At 38.5% G+C, this 27,659-nt stretch overlaps 1 protein-coding gene across 2 annotated transcripts in view; it reads right to left on the bottom strand.

The window, feature by feature from the left end:
- The window catches only part of SOS1 (SOS Ras/Rac guanine nucleotide exchange factor 1), a 147,078-nt gene extending 119,715 nt beyond the window's left edge, over window positions 1-27,363 (bottom strand). For both annotated transcript variants that reach the window (XM_044772279.2, XM_044772280.2), the window contains exon 1: window positions 27,102-27,363. In XM_044772279.2, coding sequence (XP_044628214.1) covers window positions 27,102-27,188 — 87 coding nt within the window. In that variant the 5' untranslated portion in view covers window positions 27,189-27,363. The remainder of the gene's footprint in view (window positions 1-27,101) is intronic.
- Between the last annotated feature and the right edge of the window lie 296 nt (window positions 27,364-27,659).

Here is a 27,659-nt window from a genome sequence, read left to right as displayed (position 1 = left end):
ACAATGCAAAAAGACAGAAAATGAACTCAATGTTTCTCAGCAGGAGACTAGTTAAATCTACTATAATATAGTAATAAACAATAGCATGCAGCCATAGAAAAGAATGAGGGTGGTCTTAACTGTTATGCTCTCCAAAATATACTGAAAAAGCAGCAAAGGGGAAACAAGGGTGCAAAAGAAGATGTACCAAAAAAGAAATAATAAAACCAACAACAAGAAAAAAAAGACACACACACACACATACATACATATAGACGAGCAAGTTTCATATATATATATATATGGGAAAATCATATGTAAAATACATATCACGGAAAAAATTTCTACACAAGATACTTGTAATTGGTTGCCCCTGGATAGAGTGCAAGGAGAAGAGAGGAGAGGGGTGGGATGGAAGATTTTCATTGTACAATCTCTTGAGCTTTGAATAAGATAAAATAATTCTTTTCATTTTCTTTTTCTTGGTGAGGAAGATTGTCCTTGAGCTAACATCTGTGCCAATTTTCCTCTATTTTGTATGTGGGACGCCACCACAGCATGGCTTGAGGAGTGGTGTGTAGGTCCACACTCGGGATTCAAATCCGCAAACCCCAGACCCCTGAAGCAGAGCATGCAAACTTAACCACTATGCCACCGGGCCAGCCTCCTAAAATAATTCTTATAAAGTGTTAAAGTTTTTAATTTAAAAAAAGAAAATGGAAGCTTTTTAAATTTGCCATCATTCAATATTGAAAACTATATTAACTGAATCAAAAAAAGTAAATATGAAGGACATTTGAAAAAAAAACAAAATAAGACTTAAATGAGTTTACAAATATAATTTTATATATATATAAAACTTTATTTTCAAGAGTTTGCTATTATGGATTATTAAAAGTTGATCAGTTTAATTAGCAAACATCTAAGTGTCATAATATAAAGTAGCAACACAATTAAAAACACTTTATGTTAGCTCAGAGCTAATCTTCCTCAAAAAAAAAGAAAAGAAAGAAAAAAAGGACACTTCAGTACACAATATGACACAAAGATGTTATACAAATTTGATATTAAGTAAATTGTCAAAATGCTTATTTTAAGGTAGAAAAGACTTTTTAATAAAAATTCTTTTCACAATCATTTCAAACTTACAAACTGCTACTCCTAGACATTATTATTTCTTTGACTCTGAGAACACATTCTCATAGAAATAACGTTATATAAGTGGATATTAAATCCCCAGGATCTCAGAAAAGTCTAATGAAATTACATAATATAATCATAGTTCTACAGTAGCATCCTGAATTCTAGAAGCTGAGAGCAAAAAATTCCGTGGTTAAAAAGAAAAACAGTAAGAGCATTTATTCCCCTTACCAACAGACAGGTGGCCTCAGTCAAAATTTCCAACTACGTAAACGTCATCCTTGATACCAATGTCTCATCTTCCTCTTTAAATCTTTTGTCATGCTGTCCTAAGTGCCCCAATGCAGTACCCCCACAGAGCTCCTCAATAAATCTCTCTTGAATTTAATTGGGTTCTCCAATGGAATCAGGGTAACAGGGGTTCTGAAAGCACCTTCTGCTTATTTAGTGAAGAACTACTTGTTATCTACGAATTTTCAAAACCAAACAGTAAGATATAATTAAACCAAATACAAATTATTTTCTTGTGAAAAGTAAAGATCTTTGCCTAACTTTATAGGACAGTGGACAAATCTCAGGACACAGATCTGAGTCTTACTGTAATTATTAGCGCTATGTCCCACTGGCAACTTTCACAAAGTGTTACGGGAGTGCCCCAGCACAGAGCCAATCTGTAAAGACTGGGAGATGTTTCTGTTGATGTTATTTCATTGGTTTCTTAGCTCCTAGAGCTTTGGGAAATTTGTCAAACCACCAGCAGAACACAAGCTAAGCAGCAGAAACTTCAGGGACTACACACGTCAAAGAATACAGTCTTTGAAAAAAAATAGCTTGAGAAAGTCACTAAACAAACATACTAACACAGCCTTCAACAATCAAAAATAAATAAATAAAAATAGCAAGCCCTGGGGAAAGGGAAGAATCTGATTTCAAGAGTTACCACATTATAATATTCAAATGTCCAGTTAAAAACATACAAAACATACAAAAACGCAGGAAAGTATGACCCATTCAAGGAACAAATAAACTAACAGAATCTGTTCCTGAGGAAGCCCAGACAATAAACTAGATAAAAACTTTATGTTCAAAGACCTAAAAAAGAAAAAAGTCAACAGCGCCAAAGGGACCTGTGAGATAACATCAAACAAACCACAACATGAATTATAAGAGTCTTAGAAGGAGAAAAAAGAGAGAAAGGGACAGAAATAATATTTGAAGACATAATAGCTAAAAATGCCCCAAATTTGATGAAATACATGCATCTACAAATCCAAAAAAAGTTCAACAAAATTCAAGTAGGATAAATTCCGAGAGACTCACACCAAAACAATTATAATCACACAGTCCAAAGACAAAGACAAAGAGAGAATCTTAAAAGCAGCACGAGAAGCAAATCTTAACATACAAGAGATCCTCAATAAGATTAGCAGCTCATTTCTCATGAGAAACAATGGAGGCCAGAAAACAGTAGGATATTTAAGTGCTGAAAGAAAAACACTGTCAACCAAGAATTGCATATTTGGCAAAACTGTCCTTCAGAATGAGGTACAAATTAAGACGTCCCCAGATAAACAAAAGCTGAGGGAGTTTACTACCATTAGACCTGCCCTACAAGAAATGCTAAAGCTAATCCTTCAGGTTGAAATGAAAGAACACTAAACAGCAACTCAAAACCATATGAAGAAATAAAGATCTCCAGTAAAGGTAAATACACTGGCAAAGATAAAAGCTAGCATTATTGCATATTTGGTTTGTAACTCCATTTTGGATTTCCTATATGATTTAAAAAACAATTGCATAAAAAATAATCACAAATCCATGTTATTGGACACACAATGTATAAAGATGTAATTTGTGATGACAACCACATAAAAGGGGCAAGACTGAGTTGTACAGGAGCAGAGCTTTTGGAAGCTATTAAAGTTAAGTTGGTGTCAATTCAAACTAGATTGTTTTAAGCTTAGGATGTTAAATGTAATCCCCAAGCTAACAAAAAAGAAAATACCAAAAAAAATACACATAAAAGGAACTGAGAAGGTAATCAAAATAGTTCACTACAATAAACCAACTACACACACACAAAGAGAAGGCAGCGTGTAATGGAGGAAATGAGAGACAAAAAAATGTATAAAATGTAAAGGAAAAAAACAGCAGAATGTCAGAAGTCCTTTTTTATCAGTCATCACTTTAAATTTAATTGGATTAAACTCTCCAATCAAAGACAGAGATTAGCACAATGGAGTAAAAACCATGATCTATACAAGATTCACTTTGTACCCAAAAATACAAATAGATTCAAAGTGAAAGGACAGAATGTGATATTCCATACAAATAGTAAGCAAAAGAGAGCTACAGTAGCTATTTAGGCAAACCAGGCTTTAGGTTAAAAACTGTTACAAGAGACAATGGATATTATATGTTGATAAAAGGGTCAATTCATCAAAAAGCTAAAACAATTATAAACATATGAACAACAGAGCCCCAAAATACATAAATCAAATATTGACCAAATTAAAGGGAGAAATAAAATAGTTCTCCAATAGTTGTTAGTTCAATACACTAATTTCAATAATGGATAAAACATCTAGATAGCAGGTCAATAAGGAAATAGAGGACTTGAGCACTATAAACCAACTAGGCCTAACAGACATATATATAGAACACTTCACCCAATAACAGTATAATACACATTCTTCTCAAGTGCACACGAACATTCTCTAGGATAAACCATATGTTAGGTCAGAAAACAAAGTCTCAGTAAATTTAAAAAGACTGAAGTCATACATAGCATCCTTTCTGACCATGACAGAATTCGGTTAGAAATCAGCAACAGAGGGAAAACTGGAAAATTCACAAATATGTAGAAATAAACAATACATTCTTAAACATCCAATGGGTCAAAGAAGAAATCACAAAGGACATTAGAAAATACTCAGAGAAAATACAAAAACTTACAGGATACATCAAAGACAGTGCTCAGAGGAAAATTTATAGCTATAAATATCTATGTTAAAAAAGAAAAAAGATTTCATATCAACAGACTAACTTTACACATCAGGGTACTAAAAAAAAGAAGAAATTAAACTCAAAGCTAGGAAATAATAAAGATTAGAGATAATAGACAATAGAAAAACAATAAAGAGAATCAGTGAAACCAAAAGTTGCCTTTTTGAAAAAAATCAATACCAACAAACCTTTAATAGACTAAAAAAAAAAAAGAGAAGACATAACTAAATAAAAAATGAAACTGGGGACATAACCACCAACCTTACAGAAATAAAACCGATTATGAGAGAATACTACAAACAATTATACACCAACAAACTAGATAAACTAGAATAAATGGACAAATTCCTAGAAACACACAGACTACCTAAACTGACTCAAGAAGAAATTAAAAGTCTCAACAGATGTATAACAAGTAATGACACTGAGTCAGTAATCAAAACATTTCAACAAAGAGAAGTCCAGAACCAGATGGCTGCACAGGTGAATTCTACCAAACATCTAAAGGATTAACACCAACCCCCTTAAACTCTTCCAATAAACAGAAGAGGAAGGAACACTTCCTAACTCATTCCATGAAGCAAGCATTACCCTGATACCAAAGGCAGATAAAGACATCACAAGAAAAGAAAATTAGGACTAATTATCTTTTATGAGTATAGATGCAAAAATTCTTAACAAAATACTAATAAACTAAATCTAACAGCATATTAAAAAGATTATACACTTTAACCAAGTGGGCTTTATCCCAGGAATGCAAAAGTGGTTCAACATAATAGAAATTTTACCCATTAATAGAAAGAAGGAAAAAAACACAGATGTTCACTCAATTAACTCAGAAAAGGCACTTGACAAGACCCAACATCCTTTCATGATAAAACACTCAGAAAACTAGGAATAGAAGGGAACTTCCTCAACATGATAAAGAGCATCTATGAAAAACCCACAGTAGGGCCAGCCCAGTGTTTTCCTGGTTAATTTTGAGCACTCTGCTTCCACAGCCCATGGTTTGCAGCTTCAGATCCCAGGAGTGGACCCACACATTGCTCATCAAGCCATGCTGTGGTGGCATCCCACATAGAAAATGGAGGAAGACTGGGCACAGACGTTAGCTCAGGGACAATTTTCCTCAAGCAAAAAAGAAAAAAAAAAAGGGGAAGATTGGCAACAGACATTAGCTCAGGGTCAGTCTTCCTTACCAAAGAAAAAAGAAAGAAAGAAGAAAGAAAAACCCACAGCTAACATCATACTTAATGGTGAAAAACTGAAAGCTTCCCCCCTAAGATCAGAAACAAGAATGCCCACTTTCACCACTGTTATTCAACACTGTACTAGAAGTTCTAGCCAGAGCAATCAGACAAGGAAAAGAGAAAAAAGGAATCAAAAATGCAAAGGAAGAAGTAAAACTATTCCTATTCACAGATGACATAATCCTATATGTAGAAAAATCCCAAAGAATCCACAAGAAAGTTACGAGAGCAAATAAACTGAATTATCAAAGGTGCAGAACAAAACCAACACACAAAAGGCAGTTGTGTTTCTATAAACCTGCAATGTACAATCTGAAAAGGAAGTCAGGAATGTAATTCGATTTAGCAACTAAAAGAATAATAGCACCGGGGCTGGCCCCGTGGCCAAGTGGTTAAGTTTGCGTGCTCTGCTGCAGGCGGCCTAGTGTTTCGTTGGTTCGAATCCTGGGCGTGGACATGGCACTGCTCATCAAACCACGCTAAGGCAGTGTCGCGCATGCCACAACTAGAAGGACCCACAACGAAGAATATACAACTATGTACCGGGGGGCTTTGGGGAGAAAAAGGAAAAGAATAAAATCTTTAAAAAAAAAAAAAAAAAGAATAATAGCACCTAAAAAAATAAAATATCTAGGAATAGATTTAACCAAAGAGGTGAAGACCTGTACCCTGAAAACTACAAAACATTGCTGAAGAAAATTAAAGAAAACCTAAATAAATGGAAAGACATCTTGTGTTCATACTTAGGAATACTTAATATTAAGATGTCAATACTACCTCAAAGAATCTCCAGAATCAATGCAATCCCTACCAAAATTCCAACAGGCTCCTTTGCAGAAATGGAAATGCCAATCCTCAAATTCATATGGAATTGTAAAGGGCCCTGAATAACCAAAAGAACCATGAAAAATAAAACAAAGTCGGAGGACTCACACTTCCTAATTTCAAAACTTACTACACAATGCTACAGTAATCAAAACATGTGGTGCTCCGTAGAGATAGACACCAGACCAATGGAATAGGATTGAGTCCAGAAATAAATCTATACATCTACTGTCAACTGATTTTTGACAAAGGTTTCAAGTCCATTCAATGGAAAAAGATCAGTATCATCAACAAATGATGCTGGGAAAACTGGATTTCCACATGCAAAAGAATGAAGCTGGACACCTAACTCATACCAAATACAAAATTCAACCTAAAATAGATCAATGAAGTAAATATAAGACCTAAAACTATAGCTTCTTAGAAGAAAACATAGGGGTAAAGCTTCATGATCCTGGACTTGGCAATGGATTCGTAGATTTGACACCAAAAGCACGAAGAATGAAAGAAAGAATAGACAAATTAAACTTCATCAAAATTAAAAGCTTCTGTGCAAAGGATGTTGTCAAGAAACAGAAAAGACAGCTTTTTAGTTGGGTCCGAATGGGAGAAAATCTTTACAAATCATTTATCTGATAAGGGTCTAATATCAAGAATATATAATGTTCTCCTAAAATTCAACAACAAAAATACAAACAACCTAATTAAAAAATGAGCAACGGACTTGAACAGATATTTCTCCAAAGAAGATATACAAATAACCAACAAACACATGAAAAGATGCTCAACATCATTAGTTATTAAGGAAATACAAACCAAAAGCACAATGAGATATCACTTAACACCAACTAGGATGGCAATTTAAAAAAAAACAAACAGAAAATAGCAAGTATAGGTGAGAATGTGGAAAAACTGGAACCTTTCTGCATTGTTGGTAAGAATGTAAAATGGTATAACTGCTGTGGAAAACAGTAAGGCAGTTCCTGAAAAAGCCAAACATAGCACTACCAAAAAACCCCAGCAATTCTACTAAGTATATACCCAAAAGAACTGAAAACAGGGACTCAAACAGACACTTGTATGCATTCGTTCATTGTAGCACTATTCACAATAGCCAAAAGGTAAACAACCCAAGTATCCATCAACAGATGAATGGATAAACAAAATGTGTGTGTCCACAAATAGAATATTAATGAAATTCTAACACACACTACAACATAAGTGAATGCTGAAGACATTATGCCAAGTGAAATAAGTCAGACACAAAAGGACACATATTGTATGATTCCACTTATATGAAATATCTAGAAGAGACAAATTCATAGAGTCAGAAAGCAGATGAGAGGATACTAGAGGCTGGTGGAGGGGGAAGTGGGGAGTTACTGCTTAATGTGTAGAGTTTCTGTTTGGCGTAACAAAAAGGTTTTGGAAATAGATAATGGTGATGGTTGTACAACATTGTTAATGTAGTTATTGTCACTGAATTCTACATTTAAAATTGATTAGAATGACTTTATTTTATATATATAACCACAATAAAAAAATTAAGAAAAAAGTTATTAAACATATGTACAGAAATCAGAATCTGACTAAAATCCTTAAAGAAAACAGCTGTGAATGTAATTATCAGTAACTGCATTCCATTACAAATTACTGAGCCATACACAGAAATCAATAGACTTGCAAAAGGCTTGGATTATAAGTAAATAGAAAATGGGACTGACCTAAATAGAAAGGAAGAAGTTTGTTCTGGAATTATAAAAGAACAATTAGAATTTAAGTTAACTTATTACAAAAAGTCTCTGTTAATTAAAAACTCAACTTTTTTTTAATCTCAAGACTTATTTGTTTTATTATGTGATTTATTGTTAACCCTGAACCAAACTACTTTCTTTTTTTTTTTCTGCTTTTTCTCCTCAAATCCCCCCAGCACATAGTTGAAAATTTTAGTTGTGGGCCCTTCTAGTTGTAGCATGTGGGACACTCCCTCAGTGTGGCCTGATGGGCAGTACCATGTCTGCACCCAGGATCTGAACCAGCGAAACCCTGGGCTGCTAAAGTGAAGCACACAAACTTAACCACTCAGCCACTGGGCCCGTCCCCAAACTACTTTCTATAGACCAGGATCAATCCCATTTGCAACCGGGATGCTTTAACACGTGTAGGCAGATTACAGATTTTTTTTTTATCACCAGATATAAGTTTCATAAAACCTACAATTATGTTTTATTTTTTTAACTGTATATCCATAATGCTTGCCATACAATAAGTACTCAACAAATTTAGTAAATAAAACCAAACCAGTCAAAATCAGCAAGAAAGTATCATTAAAGAAACCCTTTTAGGGGCTGGCCCTGTGGCCGAGTGGTTAAGTTCGCGCGCTCTGCTGCAGGCGGCCCAGTGTTTCATTGGTTCGAATCCTGGGCACGGACATGGCACTGCTCATCAAACCACGCTGAGGCAGCGTCCCACATGCCACAACTAGAAGGACCCACAAGGAAGAATATACAACTATGTACTGGGGGGCTTTGGGGAGAAAAAGGAAAAAAATAAAATCTTTAAAAAAAAAAAAGAAACCCTTTTAAAGAAGGTTTGAGGATCATGATGGAGTAAGCTTTTCAAGTAATCTTTCCCCTCTAATATACAATGAGAAAAACATTCATATTCCAACAGAGGACATCCAAACACAACACAAAAACCATCAGAGAGATCCACGCAGCCATATGACGGAGGGCAGAGAGGCTGGAGCCCCCCTCAGAGGAGGTGAAATGGAGTAAGAGAAAACTTCGCTCCCTCCCCTTATAGACTGTGATCCGGGACTGTGGGAGGCCTCCGAGGGGGAGGGAACGGGGGAGGGGATGTTCGTTTGTGGGAACATCAAGTACTCCCTAGGGCCCTTGCAGCCTAGAGGGAAGCAGCCATCTATGGGGGCGAAAGCTTTCACAGGGGGTGACCTTATCAAGCCAACACTGCAGGAGAGCAGATAGCAAGAGCAGAGGGAGAAAACCCGGAGAGCACGCAGGAGAAAGCACACCTCCACACAGTGGCTCAGCACAGCTCCAGCCCCTGGGATTTCAGCTGAAGGCAGAAGGTTCAGAATACAAGGCTGTTGACCCCTACCCAGTGGTAATAGGCAGTATCTGTGAGCAAATAACACCAGGATGTGAAAGAACAGAACCACTCCCTCTAGCAAGATCAAACATTATATTAGATCTCCATACCAGAGAGAAAATGACAAGTACCCAGAAATCAGTCAAGAGACCACAGAAACATGTAATCTAAATGACAAAGAATTCAAAACAGCTATCATCAAAAAATGCAATGAGGTTAAAGAGAAAATAGAGAAACAATTCAACAAGTTCAGGAGCTAACTGACAAGAGATTGAAACTATAAATAGGACTCAATCAGAAATATTAGAGATGAAAGACACAATAGAAGAAATAAAACAAAATATGGATTCCCTGAACACTCAAGTGGACACCATAGAGGAGCATATCAGCATAATCCAAGAGAGACATGCTGAAATGCTCCACATAGAGGAGGAGAGAGAATTAAAACTAAAAATAAATAAAGAAATTAGGAAATGCAACACAAGAATTATAGGTATTCCAGAAGAAGAAGAGAAGGAGAATGGAGTAGAAAGCTTGTTCAAAGTAATAATAACAGAGAACTCCCCAAACCTAGGGAAGGAAATCCAGGTGGAAAAGGCTGCCAGATCTCCTAAATATGTTAATGTAAAAAGACCTACTGCAAGGCATATAGTAGTGAAACTGCCAAAAGTGAATGACAAAGAAAGAATACTAAGGGTAGCAAGGCAGAAAAAAATAATCTACAGAGGAACCCCCATCAGGCTTTCAACAGATTTCTCTGCAGAAACCTTACAGGCTAGGAGAGACTGGAATGACATATTCAAATCATTGAAGGACAAAAACTTTCAGCCAACAATAGTCTATCCAGCAAAAATATCCTTCAGATATGATGGAGAAATAAAAACTTTCCCAGACAAACATAAGCTAAGGGAATTTGTAGCCAGGAGAACTCTCCTATAAGAAATCCTCACAAAGGACCTCATACTTGGAAAAAAAAAAGGGAGAGAGGTGTTAAAAAGCATGGAGTAAGGAGATAAACAGGTAAACAGAATCAGAGCAGGACAGCAAATACTCAAGTATAGTATTAAAGACAAGAGGAAGGAAAATACCAAAAACAAAAATAATGTTGTCATGTTAATCACAAACTCATAACACAAGATGGAATAAGATGTGAGAAAAACAACTTAGGAGGGGAAGAGGAAAGGGACTGAATCGGTTTAGTCTAAGAAAATTAGAGGCCATCAGAAAAGGGACCATCTTATCCACAAGATTTTGAATACAAACCTCAGGGTAGCCACTACACAAAAAAGGAGAACAGAGACACAAATAATAAATAAGGAGAAAACAAAGAAACACAGCATAAAAAACTACATAAGTCAATTGGCAGACCAAAATACACAGGATGAGAAACAAAGGAAAGACAAAACCAGAAAACAAGTGATAAAATGGCAGCATTAAGCCCTCAATATCGATAATCATCCTAAATGTGAATGGATTGAATTCTCCAATAAAAAGACACAGAGTGGCAAGATGGATTAAAGAACAAGAGCCAACAATATGCTGCCTCCAGGAAACACATCTCAGCTCCAATGACAAAGAGAGGTTCAGAGTGAAGGGATGGAAGATGATACTCCAAGCTAATGGCAAAGAAAAGAAAGCAGGTGTCACAATACTTATATCAGACAAAGTAGACTTCAAGATAAGACAGGTAAAGAGACAAAGAGGGGCAATATATAATGATCAAAGGGACACTCCATGGGGCCGGCCCTGTGGCCGAGTGGTTGAGTTCACACTCTCTGCTTCGGCAGCCCAGGGTTTCACCAGTTCAAATCCTGGGTGCAGACATGGCACTGCTCACGAAGCCATGCTGAGGCGGCATCCCCCATGCCACAACTAGAAGGACCCACAACTAAAAATACACAACTTTGTACTGGGGGGCTTTGGGAGAAAAAGGAAAAATAAAATCTTTAAAAAAACAAACAACAAAAAAAGGGACACTCCAGCAAGACGACCTAACACTTACAAATATCTATGCACCCAACACAGGAGCACCAAAGTACATAAAGCAACTATAACAAACCTAAAAGGAGATATTAATAACAACACAAATAATAGTAGGGGGCCTCAACACTCCACTCACATGAATGGCTAGATCATCCAGACAGAAAATCAACAAGGAAACAGTGGAATTAAATGAAAATTTAACCAGCTGGACTTAATACACATACATAGAACTATCCATCCAAAAACAGCAGAATACACATTCTTCTCAAGTGGACATGGAACATTCTCAAGAACAGACCATATGTTGGGAAACAAGGCAAGCCTCAAAAATTTAAGATTGAAATAATAACAGGCATCTTTTCCCATCACAATGCTATAAAGCTAGAAGTTAATTACAAGAAAAAAGTGGAGAAAGGGACTAACACGTGGAGACTAAACAAGACGCTACTGAACAACCAATGGATCACTGAAGAAATTAAAGGAGAAATCAAAAAATATCTGGAGACAAATGAAAACGTACCATACCAACTCATATGGGATGCAGCAAAAGCCATATTAAGAGGAAAATTCATCACAATACAGGCTCACCTTAACAAACAAGAAAAGTCTCAAATAAGCAATCTCAAACCATACCTAACTGAATTAGAAAAAGAAGAAGAAACAAAGCCCAAAGTCAGCAGGAGAGAAATAATAAAAATCAGAGCAGAAATAAATGCTACTGAAACAAAAAAGGCAGTAGAAAGGATCAATGAAACAAAGAGCTGGTTCTTTGAGAAGATAAATAAAATTGACAAACCCCTAGCCAGACTTACAAAGAAAAAGAGAGACACAGGTCAGATAAATAAAATTAGAATTTAAGAGGAGAAATAACAATGGATATCACAGAAATACAATGGATTGTAGGAGAATACTACAAAAAACTATATGCCAAGAAAATGGACAATCTAGAGGAAATGGATAAATTCTTAGACTCTTACAACCTCCCAAAGCTGAATCAAGAAGAAAGAGAGAATCTGAATAGACCAATCACAAGTAATGAGATTGAAACAGTAATCAAAAGCATCCCCAAAAAATAAAAGCCCAGGACCAGAAGGCTTCCCTGGAGAATTCTACCAAACTTTCAGAGAGGATCTAACACTCATCCTTCTCAAGCTATTCCAAAAAATTAGGGAAGATGGAATGCTTCCTAACACATTTTATGAGGCCACCATCATTGTGATACCAAAGCCTGACAAGGACAACACAAAAAAGGAAAACTACAGGCCAATCTCACTGATGAACATAGATGCAAAAATCCTCAAGAAAATATTGGCAACCCGAATACAGCAATACATCAAAAAGAAAATACATCATGATCAAGTGGGATTTATACCAGGGACACAGGGATGGTTCAACATCTGCAAATCAATCGATGTGATACATCACATTAACAAAATGAGGAATAAAAACCACATGATCATCTCAACAGATGCAGAGAAAGCATCTGACAAGATCCCAACAGCCATTTATGATAAAAACTCTTAACAAAATGGGCATAGAAGGAAATTGCCTCAACGTAATAAAGGCGATACATGACAAACCCCCAGCTAACATCATACTCAATGGGGAAAAACTTCACGCCATCCCTCTGAGAACAGGAACAAGACAAGGATGCCCACTATCACCACTCTTATTCAACATAGTACTGGAGGTTTTGGCCAGAGCAATTTGGCAAGAGAAAGGAATAAAAGGAAGCCAAATAGGGAGTGAAGAAGTGAAACTCTCACTGTTTGCAGACGACGTGATCTTATATATAGAAAACCCCAAAGAATCCATTGGAAAACTATTAGAAATAATTAACAACTACAGTAAAGGTGCAGAGTACAAAATCAATTTACAAAAATCAGTTGCATTTCTATACTGTAATAATGAACTTAAGGAGAACTCAAGAATACAATTCCATTTACAACCGCAATGAAAAGAATAAAGTGTCTAGAAATAAATTTAACCAAGGAGGTGAAGGACTTATACAATGAAAACTATAAGACATTATTGAAAGAAATAGATGGTGACATGAAGAGACGGAAAGAGATTCCATGCACATGGATTGGAAGAATAAACATAGTTAAAATGTCCATACTACCCAAAGCAATCTACAGATTCAATGCAATCCCCATCAGAATTCCAATGACATTCTTCACGGAAACAGAGCAAAGAATACTAAAATTCATATGGGGCAACAAAAGACCTGGAATTGCTAAGGCAATCCTGAGAAAAAAGAATAAAGCTGGAGGCATCACAATCCCTGACTTCAAAATGTACTACAAAGCCATAGTGATCAAAACAGTATGATACTGGTACAAAAACAGGCACACAGATCAATGGAACAGAACTGAAAGCCCAGAAATAAAACCACACATATATGAACAGCTAATCTTCAACAAAGGCGTCAAAAACATACAATGGAGAAAAGACAGTCTCTTCAACAAATGGTGTTAGGAAAACTGGACAGCCACACGCAAAAGAATGAAAATAGACCATTATCTCACGCCATACACAAAAATAAACTCAAAATGGATCAAAACTTGAAGATAAGTCCTGAAACCATAAAACTCCTGGAAGATAATATAGGTAGTACACTCTTTGACACAGAACTGAAAAAGATCTTTTTGAATACCATGTCTTCTCAGACACGGGGAACAAAAGAAAAATTAAACAAGCGGGAGTTCATCACACTTAAGAGCTTCTGCAAGGCAAGAGAAACTAGGATCAAAACCAAACAACAATCCAACAATTGGGAGAAAATATTTTCAAATCATATACCCTATAAGGGATTAATCTCATAACATATAAGGAACTCACACAACTCAACAACAAAAAAACAAAGAGCCTGATCAAAAAATGGGCAGAGGATACAAGCAGACATTTTTCCCAGGAAGATATAGAGATGGCCAACAAACAGATGAAAAGATGTTCAACATCACTAACGATCAGGGAAATGCAAATCAAAACTACACTAAGATACCACCTTACGCCTGTTAAAATGGCTATAATCACTAAGACTAAAAATAACAAATGTTGGAGAGGGTGTGGAGAGAAGGGAACCCTCACACACTGCTGGTGGGAACACAAACTGGTGCAGCCACTATGGAAAACGGTATGGAGATTCCTCAAAAAACTAAAAATAGAACTACCAAATGACCCAGCTATCCCACTACTGGGTATCTACCCAAACAATTGAAATCAACAATCCAAAGTAACATATGCACCCCTATGTTCATTGCAGCACTATTCACAATAGCCAAGACATGGAAACAATCCAAGTGCCCATCAACTGACTGGATAAAGATGTGGTGTGTGTGTGTGTATATATATATATATATATATACACACACACACACACACACACACACACACACAATGGAATACTACTCAGTCATAAAAAAGACAAATTCATCCCATTTGCAACAACATGGATGAACCTGGAGGGAATTATGCTTAGCGAAATAAGACAGACTGAGAAAGACAAACATCAGATGATTTCACTCATATGTGGAATATAATAAGCACATGGACAAAGAAAACAGTTCAGTGGTTACCAGGAGATGGGGTGGTGCAGGGTGAGCACAGGGGGTGAGGGGGGAGCACCTATGTGAGGACAGACAAGAAATAACGTACAACTGAAATTTCACAATGATGAAAACTATTATGAACTCAAATAAAAAAAAAAAAAATGAAGGGTTTGATTTAGGTGGCAGGCCGGTGGCCAAGTGGCTGAGTTCACATGCTCACTTCGGCAGCCTGGGGTTCAGCAGCTTGGATCCTAGGCACAGACCTAGCACCACTCATCAAGCCACGGTGAGGCGGCATCCCACATGGAAGAACTAGAAGGACTTACAGCTAGAATATACAACTATGTACTGGGGCTTTGAGGAGGAAAAACAAAAGGGAAGATTGGCAAAAGGTGTCGGCTGAGGGCCAATCTCTCCTCATCAAAAAAAAAAAAAAGAGAGAAGGGTTTGATTTAAAGAAAACCAAAATTCATCTTCCTGTTATAGTTTAAAAATATCTCTGTTTAAAATAATATCTGAGTAATTCAGGGTCCATAAAACCAAAACTTTAAATTACTTCTTTTCTCTACTGTATACCCCCATACCCAACTCCAAAGAGAGGTTACCAGAATTTGACTTTATGAGGAATTTCTTTTACTGATTTGTGTTTGTCTGCCTCTGAGGTAGCCCAGCCTAGAAAGGAAAGCCAACAAGCAGTCATCTTCATGGCGGGATAGCTGGACTACCCAGGGTACTGTTGAATTGCCTGAAGTGTTCCTGGGTCACTAGTTTATATAGTAATAATATGGGTTTCATTTGCATTGTTTTCTTTTGTCTTTACTGTTTTACTTGTGGTTTTGTACATAAAGGTTTAACTATGAAACAAATGAATATGAAATGCAAACTTTAATAACTACTAAAGCAAACTTTGTACTATTAATATAAATGATAATTAAGTTTTGACTTTTAGAACTCACCCTAATATATCTTTTTTTAAGGGATTTAGGGGGAACAAATTACCCACTTTTAAGTGGGGGAAGACTGTAATTCAATTAACCCGAATTAGGCAACTTACAGCCACAGAGGTGACCCTGGCAGGCTATGAGAATGAGCCTCTCAGACCTCTAACTACAGGGAACATTAACTGAGGGCCTCAGCTGCTGCACTCTGAAATCCATCACCGTGTTTGTGAAGAGGCCACGCTTCTCACTGGCTGCTCCCTGTCAGTGACTGAGCAGGACAGGCATACTAAGACAGGCCTATTCCTGGGATGTGAGAAATTCTTGTGATGGGCAACTTTCACTCAAGGACTCGGTGAACTTTCCTTAGAACTACACTGCATTGTAAGATGCTTTCACCCAAAGTTCCTTCCTTCCTTACCTCTTTCCTTCACTTGGAGTCAGACTTGCATCACAGTCTGACACTCTCCCTGCCTCCTTCCTCATTTTCTCTCACAAGCACTTCTCCTGAAAAATGTCTTGCATGCTTAATCTCATATTGGCATCTGCTTCTCCCTGAAGCAATACACGTTTTTTAAAAATCTAGCCATTTTAAACAAATTTTTTTTTTAAAGATTGGCACCTGAGCTAACAACTGTTGCCAATCTTCTTTTTTTTTCTGCTTTTTCTCCCCAAATCCCCCAAGTACATACATAGCTGTATATCTTAGTTGTGGGTCCTTCTAGTTGCCGCCTCAGCATGGCCTTATGAGCGGTGCCATGTCCACATCCAGGATCCGAACTGGCGAAACCCTGGGCCGCTGAAGCAGAGTGCACGAAATTAACCACTCGGCTACAGGCCGGCCCCTAAACAAATTATTTCTAAAATATAGCATATGCTTCCCTATTTGCTAAAATAGAATACACTGAACATGACAATCCCAATGACTTTTGACTGGTGAAGATCCCAACTAAGACCTAGCTAACTCATTAGTAGTACATTCTTGAGGGAAGAGACTCAGAACTACATGCAATTCAACAAACATGTACTGAGCACCTGCTATACTTGAGAAATATGCTAAGCATTATAGGGAACACAAAGGTGAGGAGGACTCTATTTTTGCCCTAGAGTAATTCCCAATACATATAGAGGAGGAGCAAAGCCACAGATACAAACAAACATTAAAGGGCAGAACATCATTAAGTGCTAAAACTGAGGTATAAAGTACTAAGGAAATTAAGAGATTCATTCTACTTAGGAGATGCAGTTGTAGTAGAAAGGCTTTTAGAGGAGATGGCAATTGAAGTGTACTTTGAAAGACATTTCTCAGGGCCTTCAGGTTGTACCTGCCTGTAGTTACTGAGGATAGTCCAACAAAGAAGCCTGCCATGCCTGCCATACTTGGCTACCCGCAAAGTGTAAATCCCTCCTATCACAATCCTCTCATACCCTCTCATTCCCAGTGTATTGATGGTTTCCTAGTTCCCCTCCAAACGAGCTCCTCTCCCAGGATTCCTCTTTCATCACCATCATCACTTAGACCCCCTAAACCAGAAACCTGAGAATTTGACTTTTCTTTCTCACTATCCTTTCAATGACCAAACTACCTCTAAATTTCTCTGAAATCTGTCCACTTTTCTCTATCCCCACAGCTACTACCCTAGTCAAGACTACCTCATCCCTTCCATGAATTGCTGTAAATATCTCCTAACTGGCCTTTGTTGCCTACAGTTCTGCTGCCATTTAATCCATGCTCCACAGAGCAGACAGTGATCCTTCAAAATTCCTATCTAATTGTCAATACCCTACTTAAAATCCTTCAGTGGTTCTCTACTGCTCACAAGATAACAGGCAATAATTTGGCTCAGAAGATCTGGCCCCACACTCCAGACTCCAGTTACTCAGAAATCCTAAGATGCTGAGCTCCTCTTGGACTCCAAGCAATCAGAAATCCTTGGAACACACTTCCTCCTTATCCTCACCTGGTTAACTCCCACTTCCATTTAAAATGTCGCGTCTATAGACAAGACATAAAGTACAACTGAAATTTCACAATGATGTAAACTATTATGAACTCAATAAAAAAATAAATGAATAAATAAAATGAAATAAACTGTCACTTCTATCACTCCCAAATATAAACACACAAGGATAGTCTCCTGGGGCTGGCCCCGTGGCCGAGTGGTTAAGTTCGCGTGCTCCACTGCAGGCAGCCCAGTGTTTCATTGGTTCGAATCCTGGGCGCGGACATGGCACTGCTCATCAAACCACGCTGAGGCAGCGTCCCACATGCCACAACTAGAAGGACCCACAAAGAAGAATACACAACTATGTACCGGGGGGCTTTGGGGAGAAAAAGGAAAAAATAAAATCTTTAAAAAAAAAAAGGATAGTCTCCTAGCTTCCTATTGCCACTCCAAGACCATTACTTCTCAGCCTTTTCCTTTATGGTCTATGCTATATTTCCACTAACTACTGCCTTTAAAATTCTTACTTTTTTAATGCAGCAGAACCATTTTTTAAAATGTAATCCTATGCAGAGCCCCAATACATAAAAGGGCTGAGCTTCTCAGCTTAAAGCAAGGGGTTTCAAAACCCTTTCATTGAGCCTTTCTCTCCTTCCTAAGGCACTTCTTCCTAAAATCTAAGGTGTAGGACAATTAGAACACCATTGTACTTGTATTATACTGCCTACTCAAAGGATGCAACCCAGTACAGTGGAAAGAGTTGTCTTTGAAGGTAGACAAGCTTAGGTTCAAATCCTGATTCTAGCAACTTGCTTCGCTGAGGATCCATTTCCTCAGCTGTAAAACTCAGCTATAAAAATTACCACCTTGAAAAGTCAATGGGTGGAACAGAGATAAGTAATGTAAAGTCCCAAGCCCATAGTGCTTAGAATACTGGCCATAGCAGGAACTCAACAAAATACTAACTGCTATGGTTTACCCAGGAAATGTAAGGTTTTAACATTCAAAAATCAATCAATGGAACTTATCATATTGACAAAAGAAAGGAGAAAAACCTTATGATCATTTTAACAGACAGAAAAATCTTTTTACAAATTCAATACCCATTTATGATTTTAAAAAACCCAAAAACACTCAGAAAAACTAAAAATGGAGGGGGGAATCCTCAATCTGATTAAAGGCATCAATAAAAACTAACAGCTAACATCACACTTAACGGTGAATTAAGATATGCATTTCCCTTAAGAAAGGGAACAAGATAAGGATGACTACTCTCACTATTTTGATTCAACATTGTAATGGAGGCCCTAGCCAATAAAATAAAGCAAGAAAAAGAAATAAATATCAGATTGTCTCTATTTGCAGATGACATAATTATGTAGAAAATTCTATGCTACAAAACAACTACTAGCAAGATCAAAGGATACAAGATCAATATAGAAAAATCAGTTGCATGCTTATAATACTTGGAGCAAACAACTGAAAAATAAAATTTTAAAACAATTTACAATAGTATCATAAAACAAAATATTAAAGATTAAACTTAAACAAAGACACATAAGATTTCTACACTGCAAACTACAAAATGTTGCTGAGAGAAATTAAAAAGTCTAAATAAATGGAGAGATATACTGTGTTCATGGATCCAAAGATTTAATATTATTAAGACATCAATTCACCCTAGTGATCCATAGATTCAATACAATCACAATCAAAATCTCACAAGAATTTTGGGGTAGAAATTGACGGCTGATCCAAAATTTATATTGAAATGTAAAATCTAGAAACACTAAAACAATATTTTAAAAGAAGAACAAAATTAGAGAACTTACACTACTTAACTTCAAAACTTACTCTAAATCTACAGTAATTAATAGCACAGTACTTGTGTAAAGATAAACAAATAGATCAATGGAATAGAATGGAGGGCCTAGAAATATATATATAAATATATTTATAATGTGTATTACATATTTAAATATGTATATTTATATAATATATACTATATATATTCATTTAATTTGCACAAAATCATCAACACAATCCAACAGGGAAAGAAAAGTCAACAAATATTTCTGAAATAACTAGATATTAGCATAAAAAAAGAATCTCAATTCCTACCTTATGTCATACACAACAATTAATTTGGAATGAACCATAAATTATGTAAAAGCTAAAATCATTAATCTTTTAGAAAACAGCATTAGGAGAATATCTTCATGACTTGGTGGCAAGCAAGGGGTTCTTGGACACAGAGCGCAATATAACCTTAAAAGAAAAAAAACCTGATAAATTTGACTCCATCAGTATTAAAAACTTCCGCTCATCAAAAAAACACCACTGCGGGGGCTGGCCCCACAGCCCGGTAGTTAAGCTCAGATGCTCTGTTTCAGCAGCCCAGAGTTTCGCCAGTTCAGACCCTAGCCGCAGACACAGCACCACTCATCCGGCCATGGTGAGGTGGCGTCCCACATGCCACAACTAGGACCCACAACTGGAATATACAACAATGTACTGGGGGGCTTTGGAGAGAAGGACAAATAAATAATTAAATAAAATCTTACAGGGGAAAAAAAACACTAGGAAAATGAATAGAGAAGCCACAGGCTAGAAGAACATATTTAGGCAGACTGCCCAAAAGAAGATATACAAATTGCCAATAAGAACATGAAAAAGTGCTCAATATCATTAGACATCAGGATAATGCAAATTAAAACCACACTGAGATACCATCATAATGACTAAAATTAAAGACTAATAAACGAAATATTGCAAGGATGTGGAGCACCTGGAACTCTCATACATTGTTGATGGGAATGTAAAATGGTACAACCACTTTGGTAAAAGGTCTAGCAGTTTCTTATAAAACTAAACAGATACTGACTCTATTAGCCATTTCTCCTGGCATTCACCCAAGAGAAATGAAAACATATGTCTACAAAAAGATCTGGGTAAGAACATTCATGGCAGCTTTATTCCCAATAGCCCCAAACTGGAAACATCCCAGGTATCCATCCACTTCATAAACAAACTCTGACATATTCATATGATAGAAAAAAGGACTGAATTCTTGATAAACACAACCTCAAAAGCCTTACCAAAAATATGTAGTGTATGATTCTATTTATATGATGTTCTAAAATAGATAAGATTAATCTATGGTAGGATGACAAAAGATCAGAACACAGGTTGCTTCTGGGAAATGGGGGCAGGGACTGACTGAGAAGGCGCAGGAGGGAAATTTCAGGAGTGACAATAGTGTTTGGTATCTTTGTAGATGTTTGGGTATTATGCATTTGTCCAAACTCATTAAATGGTACAATTAACACTGGTGTATTCTACTGTACATAAATTTTACCTACAAAAGGAAAAAGAACCATAAACAAATACTGAACTCTAGTTAATGATATGCATGCTGAAGTGTTTAGCGGTAAAGTGTACAGATGTCTGCAACTTACTCTGAAATGCATCAAAACATAAGATGGATTGGTGGATGGATGGAGGGATAGATAGGCATGTGATAAAGACAGTAAAATGTTAATTATATAATCTAGGTGATGAGTATATTGGTGTTTACTGTACAATTCTTTCAACTTCTATGTTTATTCGAAATTTTTCATAAAAGAATGTTGGGTAAAAAACTTGATCACAAGAAAAAAAAATTCTAAAATGAAGTGCAAAGTTTTTTCCTATTCCACCTACAGCTGTAATAAAAAAATGCATTATGGTGAGCAGGGAGCAGCTGCCACTTGTATTATTTGGTTAAAGCATCCTTACCACTGTTATTTCTGGACCTCCCTGCCACTGCAGTCTTCCTCTCCACTACAACACATACCATAATCCTTGTGGACTTCATCATTCAATACACCAACTTCAGAGCTCCTAATTGTCTCTTCTCCTTCATCTCTGGAATCTTAAAACTCCAAAACATAATTATCATCATCTCTAATCATAATCTGCTATTTGCTCCCATTACCCCCCTCTTCCAATTCATCAAGATTTCTAATCCATGGAGCTTTCATTGATACCTCCATTACCTCTCTTATAGCTTTACTTCCTCTCTATCACCTGAAATATCCCTAGCCTCCTAGTTTCTACCAAAATCACCTGCAACCATCTTCTCAACCCATTTACCTGAATTGATGAGTGCTGCTGGAGGAAAATTTGACAACCACCAGACCAATGAATGCTACTCCAAATTTATGGTCCTCACACTTAGCACTGCTCAGTAATTCCTCTCTAATTCACTGGTTGGCTCCTTCTCCACACTTCACAGCAGCAATTCCAAAACTTTATCACTCCTCTTAACTCCTTACTCATTGCTCTTTCCTCATTCTTTGTAAAAGGATCTTGCCTTTCATTTCATCATGAAAATAGAGGCTACCTAGCATGAACTCCCTGCTCCCCCAACCTACAACCCATCTTTATCTCTTTCCCTCCTGTTTAGAAAAAAGGGTGTCATCACCCCTGCCAGAGGTAGCATAACACAGTGTTTAAAAATGCAGATTCTGTAACCAAATTGCCCTTTCCAAACCTCAGTTCTCTCTATTCTAAAATGGAGGCAATAATACATAGTATCCTGTGAGAATTAGAGAACACATGAGGCACTTAAAATAGTACCCGGCAAACAGTTCAAGGCAAATCCCATTGCTTGTGTTCCTGAGCTCCTCTCTCTTCCTTCTTCAGCATCTTCACCAGCATTCTCTACCACTTACTTCCCCAAAGGCTCCTAACTCACACGAGTTTCTATCACCTTTAAATAAAAAACAAAAGTGCCTCCCCAACCTTGAATCCCCTTGCCACAGCAAAAGGGATCCTCTTTACCCCTCACCTTTCCAAGCTTCTAGAAAAAATATTCTTAAAAAAAAGTCATCTGTCCTCACTATTTTTTCCGATGCCTTTCAATCTTCTACTCACACTGAAACTGCCTGGACATAAGTGACCCCTTAGCTGTCAAATCTAACACTTTCAGACACCTTATTTGACTTTTCTGTAGCCTGATATGGTTAATGACTCTTTTCTCGAAACTCCTTCGTTTCCCAGCTTCTCAGACACTAAGGTCTCATTCTTTCTACCTGATTCCTTCCTTCTTAATCTCCTTTACTCAGTCCTTTCCCTCTGCTCTCCCCTACACATGACATTGTCCATTATCTTCCCCCAGTTCTGATGCCAGCCCTATTTCAGTTTTACCTCTAATCATTTTCAGTGGGTGGCCTCATCCACCTTTTTTAACACCTTCATTGAGGTACAACTAACAAAATAAATTGCACATATCTGAGCTGCACAATCTGTTAAATTTTAACAAATATATACAACCCTGAAACTATCAGCACAATCAAGACAAATGAACATAAAAACCTCCCCACTAAAACAACTATTGACCTGCTTTTTGTCACTATAGATCAGTTTGCATTTTCCAGAATTTTATGTAAATAGAATTATACAGAATATACTCTTTTTTTGGTCTGGTTTCTTTCACTCAGCTTAATTATTTTGAGATTCAGCCATGTTGTTATGCATATCAAGAGTTTATTCCTTTTTATTGCTGAGCACTACTCCATTGTACGGTTTTATCACAATTTATTTATTCATTCGCCTGTTGATGGACATTTGGGTAGTTTCCAATTTTTTGCTGAACAGAGCCGCTACCAACATTTATGTATAAGTCTTTGTATGGATATAGGCTTCATCTATTCTAACGGCTTTACTTACACACCTAGAAGGCACAAATCTGCTTTGCCAGATACTAACAACCAATTTGCCAGTTTGACAAGTCTACCTGGATAACCCAAAAGGACTTCTAAATTAACATGTCCAAAACTCATCTTATTACGCCACTCTGTTCACCCTAACAGCTTCTTCTCCCTGTATTCTCTATCCTAAAACCAGAAACTTAAGACTCTTGCTACTCTCTTACTACTTCCCCCAATTATTCAGTGAGTTACTAGGTTCTGTCAATTTTGCCTTTTAAACATCTCTCAAATAAAATCCATTCCCACAATTCCGTCCTATCTGATGCACCCTTAATTCAAATGCATATCATCTCTTAGCTGGACTAGCCTTCTAACTTTTCTCCTTACCCAAAGTCTCATTCTTCTCCAATCCATTTTCTATTATATGGCCCAAGTGAATTTTCTAAATTCAAATCTGACGTTACTCTACTTAAAATTCCTCAATGACTTCTATGCCCTCAAGATAAAATTCAAACTCCTTAGTTTAAAACACAAAACATTCTCTATAATCCACTTTCCTCTCCAAAATCATCCTCTGCCACTTTCCATCATGTTCTAACTTAGTCATTTCTGGATGATGTCACTTACCTTTTTATCCTTACTGCCAAGGGCAATACTTGGTCTGCTGTAGGCATGATATATTTGTGCAATACATAAGACAGGACTTAAACTGATAGATGCAGTGAGATACTCTGGGCATATTCAGGACAAGTAGTAGTTCAGTCTGGCTGAAGCATGAAGAATATGAAAGATTATGGTAGGCAGTCCAGTCAGAAAAGCAGGATGAAGCCAGATCATTGATCACCATCAATTCCATGCCAAAGATTGTGCACTTCACCCTATGCCCTCAAAAGACACCAAGAGTTCTGAACAAGAGTGTGACATGTTCAGAAGTGTACCATAACCTCTGAAATTCGAAAAACAGGCAAAGGAGAGGTGAGGGACAGCAAAGTCAGTTAAGAGGTTATCACAGCAGTCTGGGAAAGGAGACTCAGAGTATTTGGAGTAGGAGGGAATAGATGAGAACATGTCAAAGGGGAATAAATCTATAGGTTGCGTCTGGGTGTAGGTAGTAATGCAAAAGAGAGAAGTCCAAGATGACACCAAAGTTTTGAACCAGTCAAATAAAATAATAAAGCCATTAATTAAGAGGAAAAATGTTTAAATGCTGCATGGAGGGGACGGAGGTGATGGTTTTAGTTTGGGTACTCCCTCACCCATTCGTTCAAACTTAAGTGCCTACTAGGTGTCAGGCACTGTATCAACGGAGGGTAAAATACCATCCCTGTTCTCTAGGACCATCCAATCTGGTTGGGGAGGGGAGAGGACAAGTAAGTAGGAACTTAAAAATCATTGTTAAGTGCTAGGCTAGCGAGCTAAAAGAAAATGAAAAAAGACTCTCCAACTCAGCCCTGAGGATTTGAGAAAAGATCTGAGGTCGAATGAGTCTAAAAGGGTAAGTAGTGTCAGACCAGGCAAAGGGCAGTCCGGGTGAAGAGAAGAGTGTGTCCAAAGAGCCTCAGGTAAGATAACACAAGTTGGGCACAACTGCTAATAGTGCAGTAAGTCCAAAAGAAGAGTTGAGATATGGAGATAGCCACATGAAATGTCTGGCAGGCAGGTGAAAATGCACGTTTTGAGCTACCAAGAGCAGATATGAAATATATTTTCAATCTTGTCTTAGGTGGCTTAGAATTATCATTAGTGGATATTTTAAATAAGAATTTCTACTTAGCTGGACTGTGTACACTTCCACCTCCTCCCATCACTTTTACTGGCACACAAGGGTATCTCTACTTAAAGTCAAAGCTAGGTTACGTAAATAAGAAAGAGGACTGGTGGGGACTGTGGTAAATTGGAGATACGTGCCATGTCTAAAGAGGACAGTCATTTACTCAGCTCCAGCAGTTTACTGCCTTGCTTGAATGCAGGCCCAATGTGGAGAGATCTTCCTATTCTTCAAGAAAAGCTGAAAATTCAGATTTTATTTAATATTTCCCACTTTTAAATTACTGGCAACTAATTACATTAAAAACAAAACAAACTGTGCTAGCCAAACAAAATGCTTCTGTGGATAGATTTCAGCAAGGGCCACCAGTGTGGCAGAGTTACATCTAGTCTTTCCACTACTTCATAGGACCCTCAACTGATGGGTATTTTCATGGTTACTCTGGGATAGAAGTTGCCTGCTTCTAAGCAAAATACCCCCAAACTGGTGGTGTTTTATGAGTTCTTTTGTATGTTTTCAAAAATTTTTCTATCTCCTCTCCACCTCAGTCAGGATACCTGCTTCTAGCATCACTGAGACCTCCTACTCCCCTTCTATTACAAGCTAAGATATCAAAGATGTCAAGCTTGCAGGTAAAGCAAAGTAAATAGTGTGAGAGCCTGACGGGATTACTAAAGAATAAAGTATACAAGGTATATGGCATCTCTCTGGTTTTCTTAGAAAACAATATCACAGAGATGTTTGTGACTACTCAGACACTTGAGGGAAAAAGTCAGTAACTTATACGTGAAATATATGACCAATTTCTGCTAACAAACCAAATAGTTTCCACTGTAAGATACCAAGAGGGAGAGGGGGAGAACAGGGCAAAAGGGAAAGTAAAAGTTGCTGGCTTTTGAGAAATATCAGACACCTTTTAAGACAGTTTTCAAAAGCATAAATGTTCAGAACAAAAGGTACACCATAATCTCAACTCTCAGTAGAAGTAAATACATTTTAACCAGATAACATGAAACATTGTTTGAGGAACGAGAAATTTGCATGTGGAAACACTATTAAAAGACTAAAGCAATCCTATACATATATAGAAAAAGTAAGAGGGAAACAAAAAAATACTCCGGTTGTTTTTATGTTCATTCAAACCACCAGTTTCTGAATTGTCACAATGTTGCTTTAGAAGCTTTTGAAATGTAGCAACATTTCCTAATTATACTTAAACATTTCGAAGTACACATCATAAGGTATATAACTTTAGATAACAATGTGGCAAACTTGAAGAAACAGAGATAGGTTAAAAATTTTAATCAACAAACCAAATAACAGTATCAAGATTTTCGGAGAAAGAAAAGAAAGGAAGGAAGGAAACAGTGGCATGTGCACCCACCCCGGTTAATCGGAGGAGTGAGGGAATTCAGAGGAATGAAGAGTGATTACCGAGGGCGAGCAAAGCAGGCCCTGTTCCCGCTGGCAGGCGAGCACTGCAATTACTTAGAACAAGCATTACAGCCAGAGCCTTCTCGAGCCCACTAAAAGGAGCAGACTGGACACCTAAACCAGAGGTTGACAGCGGCTTCGGGGGGAGATCGAGAAGGCGGAAAAGTGGCCTGCTTTGACCTCCACTGAAAACTGAGGGTCCTCCAACTCCTGTCTCTGAATCAGGGGAGAACACTAACCTCTCAAGGGCTGATTATTCGGACACACTCTCCCTGGCCGCCTGCGGCCTTCCCCCACATCGGGTGACAGCGAGCGCGGGGGAGCCTCGCAGGGGGCGCCGTCCTTTCGGGGAGGCGGTGAGACCGAGAAGAAAGACGGCCCTGCGCGCGCCCCGCCTCCCAGCCCGGCCCGGCGCGGCCCGGCCCGGCGCCCTCGCAGGGGCTGCAGCCGGCCAGCGGGCTCCCGCGCGCTCCTCACCTTTTTCAGCGCCGGCACCAGCAGCCCCCGCCACTTGGGCGCGTTCTCCTCGCTGAAAAACTCGTACGGCAGCTGCTGCGCCTGCATGGTGCCCCCGAGGCGCCTCTGGGCGGGGAGAGGGGCGGCGGCGGCCGGGCCAGGGAGCCGCGAGAGGGCGAGCTCGCAGCACGGAACAGGGCCGCGGCCCCGCCGGACGGCCCGGCCCCCTCGGGGCGCCGCGCGGCCGGGCTAGCCCTGGAAAGGGGGCTGCGGGGCGAGGCCCGCGCCCGGCCACCCACCCGACACGGGCACCAGCCGCGGAGAGCGAACACAGCCCGGAGGCGGCGGCGGCGGCATCCCGCACCACCGCCCCGGGGCCGGGCCCCCCCAACCCTCCCCGGCTCGCCGGCGCCGCCCCGGACTGCCCTCCGCCGCGGCCGCCGCCCGCCGGGGTTGCGCTCCCGAGCCGGGCCTGGCCCCGCGGCGGAGCCGGCGGCTGGGGGAGGGCGTGTGGAGAGACGCTGCGGCCGCGGCGCACGCTCCGCGCAGCGGGGACCCCGAGGCGCGAGCGACCCTGGG

This window comes from Equus asinus, chromosome 6, assembly GCF_041296235.1.
Source record: "Equus asinus isolate D_3611 breed Donkey chromosome 6, EquAss-T2T_v2, whole genome shotgun sequence".
In the NCBI taxonomy this organism is placed as follows: Eukaryota; Metazoa; Chordata; class Mammalia; order Perissodactyla; family Equidae; genus Equus; species Equus asinus.
The sequence above is the reverse complement of the archived record's forward strand: the minus strand, read 5'-3'. Positions and strand labels throughout refer to the sequence as shown.